Source organism: Daktulosphaira vitifoliae, unplaced genomic scaffold (assembly GCF_025091365.1).
Source record: "Daktulosphaira vitifoliae isolate Bord-2020 unplaced genomic scaffold, ASM2509136v1 Scaffold_130, whole genome shotgun sequence".
Taxonomy (NCBI): domain Eukaryota; kingdom Metazoa; phylum Arthropoda; class Insecta; order Hemiptera; family Phylloxeridae; genus Daktulosphaira; species Daktulosphaira vitifoliae.
In genome coordinates this window covers 17,968-32,072 of record NW_026099699.1, presented here as the reverse complement: position 1 = coordinate 32,072, position 14,105 = coordinate 17,968, and the positions used below count along the sequence as shown (strand labels likewise).

The window sequence follows — 14,105 nt, the reverse complement described above, 5'->3', positions numbered from 1 at the left end:
TAGCTCTTGATTAACTTCACACTGATTCACAACGTAGTAGTGTGAATTATAGAGACGTCGTGAGCTAACCTGAAGTAATGCTAACAACAACAGTTCCGGCGTAGCTCACAATAATGCGGGTTGTAGAAAAAGTACCAGTTGTCCCAAACACTGTTAATTATATTCTATTGTGTGGCAGCTGATCTCTAACGTATTTGCTTTACTTACCCCTTGCCCACCACAGTAAATCAATAGTCTATGTGTACATTTTAATANTTGCCCACCACAGTAAATCAATAGTCTATGTGTACATTTTAATATGTATTTAAGGGCCCCCCACTATACCCTAAATTTAAGATTAAAAAAACTCATTGAAGAACCTTTAATATATGTGGTTATTTGTTATTTGATTGCCTATTCTCATTATGTATTGGATGTGCGGGTATTCGTCATCCACACAGGTGACCCTTCTCTCGCTTTAATAATAGTGATTTAAAAACGCTTAAAGTAAAACGACATTCTAGTACGGTGCACAAGTATCCGTCTTACGGTCTACCTGTCTCGTACGAAACAAACAAAAAGAGAAACAAGTTATTTATGTATACTTTCATTTGAAAAACTAAAGTTGACATTTTTATAAAATATCAGAGAAAATAAAAAATACCCATGGTTAATCGATTAAAAAAAATACGTATCCAAAAAACAATTTCAAGTAGTGGGGATTAATGTGAAGTAAAAGAAGAAAGTCGCATATAAAAGAAACCAAAAGAAAACATGTATAAATAGAAGTTTTATTTTTTAATTATTTTAGTGGTTATGATAAAATCATATAATAAGAAATCACACGATCTTTAGCAAAAATACATTTTATAATGACAAATATCGACAATATACTTTATAAGTATCATATGTATAAATTATTTCATATCTAAACATTTATTATTATTATTTTTTGTTTTTTATTAATTTTAAAATGGTTGAATAAATTATTGATTACGATCGTAATTGAATTACTATAAATATTTTTGGAAAATAAATATCTACCATACTAAAAAAGTTATCAAATATTACAAATCTATTATGTTAATTCTTTCGAATTCTACGTCAATTAACATAAAAATATGCTGAAATTTTTCCTCTAATTCCTTCTCACATATCAGTTTAAATTTGTATGTCTCATTGTCTCCGTGAGGTTTCGAAAATCCTTTAAATATTTTATCTAATCCATTTTGTGATAGAATGTGGTCATTCTTAATATTATTACATCTAAAGTTTTTTTTTAAATTTTCAATTTCTTGGGGCGTAAAGAAATACTCTGCATAATTATTTACTAATTTTTGAAAAACACACATTGTAGCACATCCATTAAATGCATATTTAATATCATTATTAAGTCCTTCATTAATTTTATCTAATCCTATTCGTAATTTTTCGTCTCCATCCAAAAGATATAGTGCATCACCCAATTTTTTAAAATTATTTATGAATTGGTCCCAATATAGTGTTTTACAATAATCAATTCTCAGTGCCTCATAGGCATATACCATTAGCAAAATCGCAAACTTAAAAATTCGATCACACATGATTTTTATTGCTTTTTTAAGAGTGAATTTAATATCTATCCTGTGCATTGTTGAATTAAGAATGAAATCGTTTATTGCTGTATTGGGCAGTGTAGGAAAATACGATTGAACAAGTTCTTCTTTGACATATTTCCATAAAGACAAATTCTCAAGATTTCTTAGTTGTATTCTGGTATGTTTAGCATAGACCGTATCATTTATTAAAGATATATTATTATCTAGTTTACTGGTCTGTTAAAAAAAAATTAAATTTTTTATAAAATCATACTTAATTTCCTTCCCATTTTAATAGCATATTTTTTAGGATATATCTTAAAACATTTAAGGCTGCAAACTTTTAATTTATGTTAAAAACTAAAATATATTTTTTTATTAGTTTTTATATAAAAACTAAAATATATCTTTTTATGAGTTTTTATATAAATAACAATGTCATCAATTTTGTTTACCCCATACCCCTCTACTGCTAGTGAAATCAGAGAAACTTTAGTGCTGAATAAATGACTAATGTGGTCATCAAATACAAATGTAGATACACGAATAGTCAGTCTGTAGCAGTTGACATATTATAAATAAAAATCAAATTGTAATATCTATCAATTATAACTTTAATTTAACTTGTATAATAAATCATAAAGCTCAGTGCTTTTGGGACACTTAACTATAGTGAACTTCAATATAAATTAAAATCATATAGAATTATTTACCAATATCATACTGCGCTCGCGTAAAATTGTACAAAAGAAAATTCGTTGGGATGTTTTTATTTTAAAGCATATTGTTAAAATGTGACAACATTTTTATATTTTCTCAATACAAAAAAATGATCAATTGATGTCTTTAAATAAATTTTGCTATATGCTTGTAACTAAAATATTATACAGCAAACGAATGTATATTCAATAAAAATAGAACGCCCACATTGACTTTCATTGATAGTAATATTTACCATTATTATGCGCTTTAATGCCATTATGCATAAAAAATTTTTTGAAATAATAATAAAAAAATATAATGAAAAATGTACAAATTTGATTTCAGCCACCAATACTCTAAAAAGAACGGAATAAAGAAACAAAATTTTTACATTAAACAAATAATAATTTTTACATTTTTACAGTTAGCATTTTTTTTTATTAATTTTATTTTTTTATTAACATTATTTTTGTAATTTTTTGCCTGTTCCGTAATGAGTCCTGTATTTACTTTAAATAAAGTTTAATTGGGCAAGATTAAAATTATTAATTAAGTACACACGTAGACATATTTATAAACTCACTTGAATTTTAATTATTTCGATTATACTTCGCTTGTTTATTTCCCACATAAATGAATCTAGTTTTTGATTAATTTCTTCTACTATAATAAAAATAATTTTTAGTTTTGTTACATGGAATTTCTTTTTTGTCATGATTAGACATTAATATGTTTCAACAGATGACATAAGGATTAACATGCCCTACACTTACCGTTGTATTCAAAAATGTTATCTTTTCCATTGTAATTTAAAATAATGTGTTTTTCTTCGAATGTCTTAAAAATATAAATAACAATGATTATAAAAAATAAAATAAATTTATTTATCCTGGAATGTTAATAAGTATAATTGAATATTACATTTAAAAAAATTTTCGTCCAAAAAATGTTTAGAATACAAAAACGATTCTAAATTTCAAATATTTGTTCCATTTAGGTTTTCTATAAGTTCTAATAAACCAACCACAGTAATTTCGACATGATAAAATGTTTTAAAGTATGCTAAAAAAACTGATTAATCTGTTCATACAAACAATCTCAAGTATATTTTTTACATAATGTAATTTAATCCAAATGACTGTTGAATCTTAACCTAACATATCTGATAGTGATTAGCATCATTATTAAGATGCAATTATAATTTATCGAATTATTTTTGTTAAAAAAATTAGAATAATTTTTCATGCTTTTCGTCATACAAACTTTTTATTCGGAACAATTGTATAACTTGACAAACTATATATAATATGTTTGTTTACTAAGAATATATTAGATATCGATTATGATGTTTTCGGGAAACCTAACCAAACAAAAAGTCCTTCTTCAAAGTGATAGTTACTCGTTAATGGTTGTAACTATATTGTTGGCTTAGCATATATACGGTTTGGTAANGTAACTATATTGTTGGCTTAGCATATATACGGTTTGGTAATTTTTCATTAGTTCCAGAAAATACGCAAAAAGGAAACACTAGCTATGTAGTAAGCACTACAAAATAATGGATATACAATCAAAAACTTAAACAACACACTTACGCAAGCAGAAAAAAAAAATCAAAATCAATATTGCACAACGTGCAGCAATGTTAATGAAAATAAAGGAACACAAATACTGTCGTAAATACAAGGAATTACCGATTGAATTTCAAAAATCACAGATAAATTCAAAATATGAACCGTTCTCAAACCGAACAAAGTTTAAAATAACTACTCCGAAAACCGAAAAGCCATCTATCAGAAATGTTTGTATTTCTTAAGCAAGCAGAAAAAAGAGAATCAGAATCGAAATTGTACAACGTGCAGCAATGTTGATGAAAATGAAGAAGATGACAATAAAGGAACACAAATACTGTAGTAAATACAAGGAATTACCGACCGCATTTCAAAAATCACAGATAAATTCAAAATAAGAACCATTCTCAAACTGAACAAAGTTTTAGGATAACTACTCCGAAACCAGAAAGGCCATCTATCAGAAATGCAAAAACCCAGAGTTTATGAAATACTGTATTAATATGGTAAGTCATTCATTGGACAAACATGAAAAGAATAAAACAATACGAAAAAGACATAGATTACCAAAGGACAGAAAAATCTACGGTAGTTGAACACGCCAAAAACAGTGGACACGAGATCAAAGTTGCACAAAGTCAGAATATTTAACTAAGAACCTCATTTTTTCAAACGGAAGTATAAAGAATCAATTGAAATAAAAAAATGTCCTGAAAATTACAACAGATAAGATACATGAACTATTATAAGACTTGATTTCCTATGATACACCAACATCAATTAACCATGGTCTTGTGTTATATTACTTAGGGGAAAGTGAACAATTTGATACCTTTAAGCTTTTATTAAACCTATTAAAGAAAATATTCACCATAAGAGCTTAAAATTTGGAAAAAAATATTTCTTGATATATTTAAATCACTTGATAAAAAGCGCATTAATTCATTTTAATCAAATTTAAAATTTTAATTAGTTAGAAAGAATGGACAAATTTGACACCTTGCTCAACACTTGTGTGCAAATTAAGTTTTATTATTGGGTAAGCTAATATCCATTAGCATAATTAATATTATGCTTAAAAAATATATTATCTAGTTAAGAGGAGTCATCACCTGTCTCCTTAAGAAATTTTGGAAGTATTATATGATTTTTTAATTGGTTTCCGGAGTAATAAAACAAAAATAATATTTGGAATGAAAAATTTCTATCTGGGATCTCAAAATTTCGAATTATAATTTTCCATCATATATAAATGGCAGCCACCCAAATGCTCTTGAATATTTATTAGATTTAGTTATTTTTAGTAATTATGGTAGTTCAACTAATTATAAGGAAATAATTTAATTGAATATAATTATAATTATTATTTAGCCGTTATTTTATAACGGATTTATAAATTTCGTGATTACTAAAAAAATTACAATTTTGTTTTTGATACCAGTTTTAAACTTCGAATATAAATATAAATTTTATTATTGCAATAACATATTAACAACACAAAACTTATCAATAATGAGATTCCAAACCAAGTATATATTATAATGTTTATTATAAAATATATACGTTCTAACACAACTTTATTCTATCATTCACCATTTAATTAATAAAAAAATTAATTTAGTATTGACAATTTTATTTTTGATTTCCTTAGTTACATGGTTTTTCAATTTAAAATCATGAGGTTTTTTTCATGTTCATCAACATCAATATATCAAAAGCATGTTTGGTAAATTGAGAAAAACGTAGTATTAAAAGATATTAAGAGTGAAATTTTCAATCTATTATTTATTTTTCGATTAATTAAGTGATTAATGATTTAATAAAATTATGTGCTTGAATATTCAAATGTTATTATAAAATTAACATACGATTTTAATATATATTGTGTCTTTTTTTTTAATGTTTTCATAAATATAGGCATACTGAAAAAAATATAAAAATATCAATAATTTCTTTACTAAATATAAATACAACAATATTAAAGTATTTTATTTATATTTATCATTATATAAATCAGTGATTTTAAAAATTTCATATAGAAATATTAACATGCTCTTCCATCACAATAAAAATGTACCAGTAAATGTTAAGTTTTTTATGAGTTTTTTCTATGAGGCTGTTTTCTCTCATTGAATACACTTATGAATTAAGATACTTACAAAATTCACATAAAGTTCTGCGAAAATCTCATTTTTATTTTCAATATCCTGGAAATAAAATCCAAAAATATATTTATTCAGTTTGGTAATAATCAGAAATTTTATTTCTGAATATTTCATTTCATGTAAGTGTTAAAGCGTGATTCGAGGCCGTATCACGAAGTAACTAAATATAAATAGCACTGAAGGACACCATACGGGCCAACAAAATAACAATATGACTGATAGAATGCACTTTTAGATGTTTTAGAACCGAACTCTTCAATCAACACCTGTTCATTATTCCATGCAGCATGCACGCACCTGTACGGCCGCCTATTATTATTTTGGAGCAGCACATCACTCTACTATTGACTGTTATGCTGTGCTTTACATATTATTTTCATTGATAAAGCTCACATAATATAAAACAAAATGTATGTGTAATCATAATAAAATATAATATTATAATATAATATTATATTATGATATTATTTTAAATGCTACCGATTATTAAAAGTTAAAGTGTTATGAGTATCACATTTCTAGTTTATAATTTATTCACAACTATGAAAAATATTAATTTTATTGACAATTTTATATAGGTTACTGTGTTATATGAAATATATAATAATAATAACCAGTAATATGTATGTAGATAGTACTTAGTTAAGTTTAAAACATTGGATATAATTGAAATTGTTGAGGAACTAATTATTTAAATTTTTACTAGATGAAAATCAAACAAATTTTTAATTATTTTACATATTTTTTTTGTTGTTTTTTTATATATTTTTTTTCTTTTATATTTGATTTGAGCAATCTCTTTGGGAACTGAGGATCTACAATCTCTGGGAGTAAACACTCCATGTAAGACCTATAAAAGTCAAATATTAGTGACTTTTACTTATATTTTTAACAATATATATTATTATTTTATAATGCACAATCAAGCAAGAAATAAGAGTATAAATTCATATTTGGTCATTATAAAATTTGTGAAAGAAATTACCAAGAAATAATACACATAAAGGAATGTATATTAGATACATTTGTTTATACCGATTATCAGACAAACGGATATATAAAGCATAAAATAAATGTCATTCCACATTTATAAAAAAAAATTAAAAATCCCTTTATCATATATCATTTTTCAACCATTTCGTTCAAATTTAATTTCCAAAGAATCATTATTTATAACTAAACTTAATTAAACTAGGCGTGAAAAACTTGGTATGTGCAAAAAATGTAAATTAAAAATGTTTATCTCTGAATTAAAAAAATTCGCAATAGCAGATTTTATTATAGATTGAAAAATTTGACTGTCGAAATGCTCATATAAAATTTAATTTAAGTTTATACTCACTATAATGCAAGTAAACTTAGAGCGTACGCCCACTCAATACATACATAAAATTAATGTATTATGTAAGGAGTATTCTATGTATCAAAAATATATTTATAGTCAATCAGAAATTTGTAAAACGCTGTTTAATAGCACCAAGGTCTATTATTCATGTTACAAACTTTTTGTAAAACTGATACAAGAGTGTTAAAACTCACAAAAAATGGTCTTAAGTGATTAAATATACTACGTATAATTAAATTCAGGACCGATGAACTTTAAATTCATACTCAAATTTTTCATGATGACCTTTTTTGCCAAATAATTTTTGGAGAAGAATATCTAATTTTAATATTTAAAAAAACGGTTGATCCGTCCTGCTTCCCACGAATATAATGTATACTGTGGACTCATATTTGTAACAAGAATGTTTTCTAATGTTACAGAATAAAGCTCTACGTAAATTTCTGACAGATTTCCAATCAATAGACATTTTTATTATTTTTGCATTATTATTTACGTGTAAAAATTAAAACACTAAAGTTAAGTCCATCTCCTGTCATTAACAACAATTATTTTACAAATNGTAAAAATTAAAACACTAAAGTTAAGTCCATCTCCTGTCAATAACAACAATTATTTTACAAATTTAGATAAGCCACTGCTAAATGGTACATTGGTGTGTCGATAAAAAAGTATAAAATAACTGATTTTGATTGTTGGCAAGGTAGCAGCTAAAAGTTGAAGGTAGTCGGTTACCGTGATTCAACAAAAAATTCGTCACGTTGTAATGCGACTAGGGACCGACACATGTCGATAGAAAAAATTCATTATTTTTCATAAAAACTGTTTTACGCGGGACTAATTTGTTCTATCTGTATCGATGCTAGAGTCACAAATGTCTTCTTTAAACAAATGACTACTGTAGTTCAACTACATGTTATTTTTGCGTACAATTTTTAATTTTTTTGTATATTTAAAAATAAGTGTTTACCATAGTAATGAGTTCACCAATAAATATAAAATTTACATGAATCTAACGTACATTAAATGTAAATTTAGAGCATTTTGAATATATGAAAACTTGATAATATGTATTGTGGCGGCCGAATGTTCTAGAACGTTCGACCGCCGCCGCCTCTAGAAGATTCTTCGGCGGTCGATTGTTCTGGAACATTCTACCGCCTATATAAGAAGTGGGACCGTTGCTCCTAGTGATCAATCATCAAACCACAGTGTCCAGTGATCAGTCATCAGTTATCATTTTCATAAATTGTTCATTTTGTTCGTTGTTCATTGTTTATAGTTAATCAGTTTAAATTATTATTTGTTATACTGTAAATTTACTGTTGAAATAAATCATATTTCCCACAGTATAAATATTAGAACTTTTTAAATATACTTTCAAAAATTTTCCGGGAATACTGCGTCTTTTAAAAAAAATTTTTATATATTAAAAGTTCAAAAAAAAAAAATTGTATCTACCAGCCAATAAATTTCTGATGAATAATAACAGTAATGTAATGTATGATATATCGCGCAGGGACATACCGTTTAACTTACTTATTTATTTACCATTTTTATTATTATGTGTCTATTAATATTCGAAATAATTCTTGTGAGATTGAATCATCTATCCACAGATCTAACAAGCACTATGTATATCTATAGCTATACTTATGGACCAATCAGTTTTCCATATTGATTTGTCCATGAACTCTCTGGATTATACACGAGAAATTATAAATATTGGTAGCTAATTGGTTTTTTATGATATCGCTATCACAGATACAAAGCGTTTATTGTAATTCATTACTTAATCAACAGATATGCTTAAAGTGTAGTTGAAAGGCACATTATTGTGAATTAAAATTTAAAAATACACAATATGCAATACAGAAAACATATCTGCCGATAGTCATCATTGACAATAAACGCTCCATATCTGTGAATAAGCGCGTCATAAAAAAGAAATTAGTTACCTGTAATTGTAATCCTTCGCATATTATACATGTAAATAAGCTCAAAAATATGAAACTTTAAATGATTTTATCTAATAAACAAATAAAGTTATACTAAAAATACAAATGCCATTTACTATTAAATTAAAATCTCAAAACCCGTGTTCCTCTATTATTAAGGTTGTTATAATGTTTACTCAAAATAATTCTTACCAATATTAAAGGACCACACACTACATATTTCTAAAATAAAAGATTTTACGGTAGAATGTTTTTATTAAATATTACAAAATGATAAAAGTGTCTAGGTGGTAACAATAGACAATAAAAGCTTACTTTTGAAGTTTTCAAATAATATGTCTCCGTTATTCCCATAGCATCATAACACTATAATATAACCGTTGAATACTAATATTATTAATTTTAATTTCAAAAAAGTTGATTCCTAATATTTATTGACATTTAATAATGAGTTAACTTACATAATAATATGGGCCGTATTTATTATTTACTATTATTTCTTCCTATATGAAAAAAAACATATTTGAAAATTTTATATAAAAATTTGACATTTATAATCACAAAAATTATTTATTTAAAAAATAATAATATAAAGTGTATATGAAAAATAAAACTATATGAAGTCATTCTTGGTTCTAAGAATACACAATAAAAACTTACTTTTGAAAGACTGGAAAAATCTTTCTCCGTAATCCACATAGATACTGTATGCTATTATATAACCATTAAATGTTAATATTATTGACTTAAATTTCAAAATAGTTGATTCATAAAATGTATTGAAGTTAATAAATATAATAACCTACATGACCAAATTCATTTTTTTTATTATTATCTAGTATCACTTTTTCCTATAAAAAAAAACCATATTGAAAAATTTAAATAGAGATTTGATAATTGTAATCACAGTTAGCATTAACAGTTATTTATTTAAATAATAATACTTTAAGGTGTATACAAAAAATAAAACTATATAATGACTTTCTTAATTCAAAGAAAGTGTTAAATTTTAATAAGTGTTTTATACTAAAAATGTCACATGAAAATTAAATAAAAAGTATCTATACTAAACAATTAAATTAAATATCATTTAATAAACTATTTAAATTACCGGGTCAATTAAAAGTATATTTCCAAAAACTTCTTCAAAAAAATGTCTACACACAAAAATTAATAAAAAAGTATATATTTTGTAAAACATTTCACAAGAATAATTAGATTTATATAATGTAATTGGCTGACTTATAACTTAGAATATAGTTTATTAAATTTTCATTGAATTTTCGTAGATTTATAGGTATTAATATAAATAAAATGTAAATAAAAAAAACAAAAATTAAAAATAAGCTAAAATTATTTTAAAATAAAACTATACTAGCATATTTTTTACATCATCTATGACAATAATATATAAATTATATTATTTTATTTATGTATGACGTGTAATAAAAATTGATAATTGCTTTCACATATTTTAATTTAAAAGATTAAATAATTGAATAAATTTCAATGTAACTCAATAAATAAATTTTAACATTTTTATGTATAAATATAAATTTTTATAATTTGCCTATTAAATATTAGTAGCTTCGATGCGAAGCTGAGAAAGTATTAGTTTTTACGATACGTCCAAAGATCACAAATCGTATCTAGTCAAAACATTACCCTCAAAAATTGCCATAAATTTTAATTGTCAATTTAATATAATTCTTTTTATAGATACATGAAGTCTTTACCTATCATTTTGTATATTTTTTTTTTATCAATCTGACCCTTTACCTGCCCATTGGACTATTTACAAAAGACTTAATTTATTCAACTTAATTTTTGAAAGTATTCTGGAAATACTGTAAATTTTACATATGTTTGCATAAAAATAATAACTACTTTAATTTTTTATAATTTCTCAGTTAAAATTACAATATTATATTATAAATATAAATTTCTTACTTATTATCATACAATTTTTAAATTTATTACACGTAAATGAATTTTCTAAAAAATTAACAAGTTACACTATACGACACTTTTCTATGCCTAATAATATGAAAGTATTTCTAAATATAAATTCTTACTGATTCAGAATCTGAATTATCAGATTGATTCTAGCTTTTGAGTTAATAGTTAATTGGTAAAAATTAGGTAATAATGTAATATTTATATGCTCATAAAAAAATTTAACTTTAATGGCCAATAGCTACAGACGTATATAACCTAATTAATACTTAAAACACTCTTGGTTTTTCATGTTTATTGATAAATATTTCTTAAAGTAATTTTAAATTCTGTTACAGTTAGGGGCGTACCTAATGGTGATAAAGGGGTTATGTCCTATAGCAATTGGCCAATTATAACTATCAATAGTATACTGTTTTGGCGCTAGTGAGAGTGTGTAATAACTTACACTTTGTTTATTACTAATAATAAAAAAAAAATAGGTCTTTAACCTAACGTTTGAAAGATTCCTGTTTAGGCCACTGATCATTGTATTAAAGTATTGTACAAATAATATAGTATAAACTCACAATAAAAAATATATTAACGGAAACACAAATAATTATTTAAAGCATTGAAATTATATAGTTTATTAAATTTAAAATGTTAACTTAATTAGTTTATTTAGAATTATTCGTTATGAATGTGTTAAAGCTTTCATGGATTGTCTTGTTACTTGAAGTGCTTGAGGATATATCCATGTTGATTTCTGTCGTTTCGGACTCATTGCAGAGTCCATTTTCAGAGTGATGGTTGCTACTAGGTGGCTGCAATTATACTGGCGGCTTATCTTAATAGCAGTCTGCTTTTATAAAATTGATAACATCTGGTTTTTGACTAACGTTGTTTGCCATATCAGGGTTTTTGACTAACGTTGTTTACCGTATCTGGGTTTTTGACTAATGTTGCTGACAACATTTCCATTTTTGACTAACGTTGTTTACGGCATTCTAGAAATTTCGGTCTTCCTTTCCTACACCGGCAATTATTTGTTATGTTGATTATAGCCTCTTTGTATATTGAATTATTATCGGTGTTGTTGGTTGATTTCCTTTTAGTCTGGTGTATGATAGGTAACCAAGTTTTGCTGATTTTCTATCCATCTTTTCTGTTGAAATTTTCCGGAAATCGAAAAATGTCCGGAAAATTTCAACATTTCGGTGAGAGCTGAGAAAAAGTGGTAACAGACACAAAAAAACACATCATATTAAAATTAATACCTTTTCAGCTTCGTTGTACTCAGTACAGGGTTCAAATCCTGCATAGCAGTCTTATTTTTTGCTTTTTTTTAAAATATCTTCATAAAATATCTGGCAAAATATTGTCATGATATTTTTTATAATATTTTAAAAATATACCTTTAACATATTGTGAGAATATAATATTCGCTGCCAAAGTATATTCTGAAAACATTATGAGAATATTTCCAAATATTCTCGTTATATTCTAAAAATGTTTTAATATCAAAAATAAATATTCTAGAAATATTTCATTACTATGTGGTAAAGTGTAAGGTATGAATATACAACTTCATGAATGACAAATGATACGGTCCCGCCTTACTTCGTGATACACGGAGCTTCGCGATACGCGCCACCTTTGTCAGCAAAGAACTACATATATGTTTGACTGAACAACACTGCGCACCATACTCCACGTACAAAATGCAACAAGTAACGCTCGGCCGACGACACAAATGTACGTTGAAGTCGTTTTCGTGCATAGATCTTATAAACATGGATAGTACATTGATGCTTTATCAATGAAGACTGTGGTGATAGTAAATTGCGACTATTTGTTTGTATTATTATATGATAAGATTTTACTTTTTATTATTTAATGGTTAGTCATTATTAATTAGTATGAGTTAAGTAATATATAATAATGTAAAACTAAATTAAAAAAATGTAAAAAAAAAAAAACAGTAAAATCAATACCTTCTCAGCTTTGTATCGAAGCTAAAACAGTATCTTATACGCTTATCACAATTAAAATGTAAACTAACGACTCCATATTCATATCAATTCTGGACCGCGAAAATACAAGTCCTCAATATGAATGTCCTATCCATATTTATAATATCTATGCTTTTGTAACACCGACCAGTGGGCATCGTACTTCTGTTCATAGAGCGTACTGAATAATTTCTATCATTCTGTTTGGATATCTACTATGTTCAACGCACACTCTTTTTTCAACCAATTACAATGACCGTGTTTTCTAATTCGTTGTAAATTTTGTTGTTCTAAATCTCTGTGGGATATAATATATTATCGCATTTATTAATAAACGGCGACACTAATAATTAAAACTTTGTGTCGCCCACATTATTTCTTTGTGTGTGATTCACTTAATCCATCACGTACCGCTATATTATTAGTGACTATTTTCAGTTATTATGCTCGGAACGTTAGTCAATTTTAAATTTGACACGGTACCGTGTTTCCCTCAGCCGCACATCACGTTATCAACCTAAATGAAAGTGTATCGGGATCTGAATCATAAGTGCACGGTGGCCTAGTGGTAAGGTTTGTCTATACGACGCCTTGGGTCGCGGGTTTTAATCCCGTACAGTGCCTCTTTTTAACACGCTTATATTAGTTTCACTTGTATGTTTGTTTGTTGTTTGTCGTTTGTCGTTTGTAAGTTTGTAACTCCACGCGGCACGTGTTATTATGTCGCGTATCCCGTCGTGTATGACCTTGAGACTATACTGTTGTAACGCATTCGCCCCACCCCGCTCATCATTCGTAGAGAACAATATTTTCCAACCCGTAGACGCGCGCTTATCATCAATTATATATATATATATA

At 26.2% G+C, this 14,105-nt stretch overlaps 1 protein-coding gene across 2 annotated transcripts; it reads right to left on the bottom strand.

Annotated features, from left to right (window-relative positions):
• Nucleotides 1-829: 829 nt before the first annotated feature.
• LOC126909123 (uncharacterized) lies at nt 830-10,551 on the bottom strand. 2 transcript variants are annotated; one of them, XM_050691513.1, is made up of 11 exons: nt 10,409-10,551; nt 10,104-10,148; nt 9,958-10,008; nt 9,759-9,800; nt 9,613-9,663; nt 9,490-9,519; nt 5,989-6,036; nt 5,698-5,751; nt 3,032-3,095; nt 2,842-2,921; nt 830-1,793 (listed from the first exon to the last, which is right to left on the bottom strand). In XM_050691513.1, the coding sequence occupies exons 1-11, from the start codon at nt 10,496-10,498 to the stop codon at nt 1,047-1,049; spliced, it is 1,302 nt and encodes a 433-aa protein (XP_050547470.1). In that variant the 5' UTR covers nt 10,499-10,551; the 3' UTR covers nt 830-1,046. The 2 variants fall into 2 exon arrangements, with proteins under 2 accessions (XP_050547470.1, XP_050547471.1); XM_050691514.1 differs by having other exon boundaries at nt 2,842-2,918.
• Between the last annotated feature and the right edge of the window lie 3,554 nt (nt 10,552-14,105).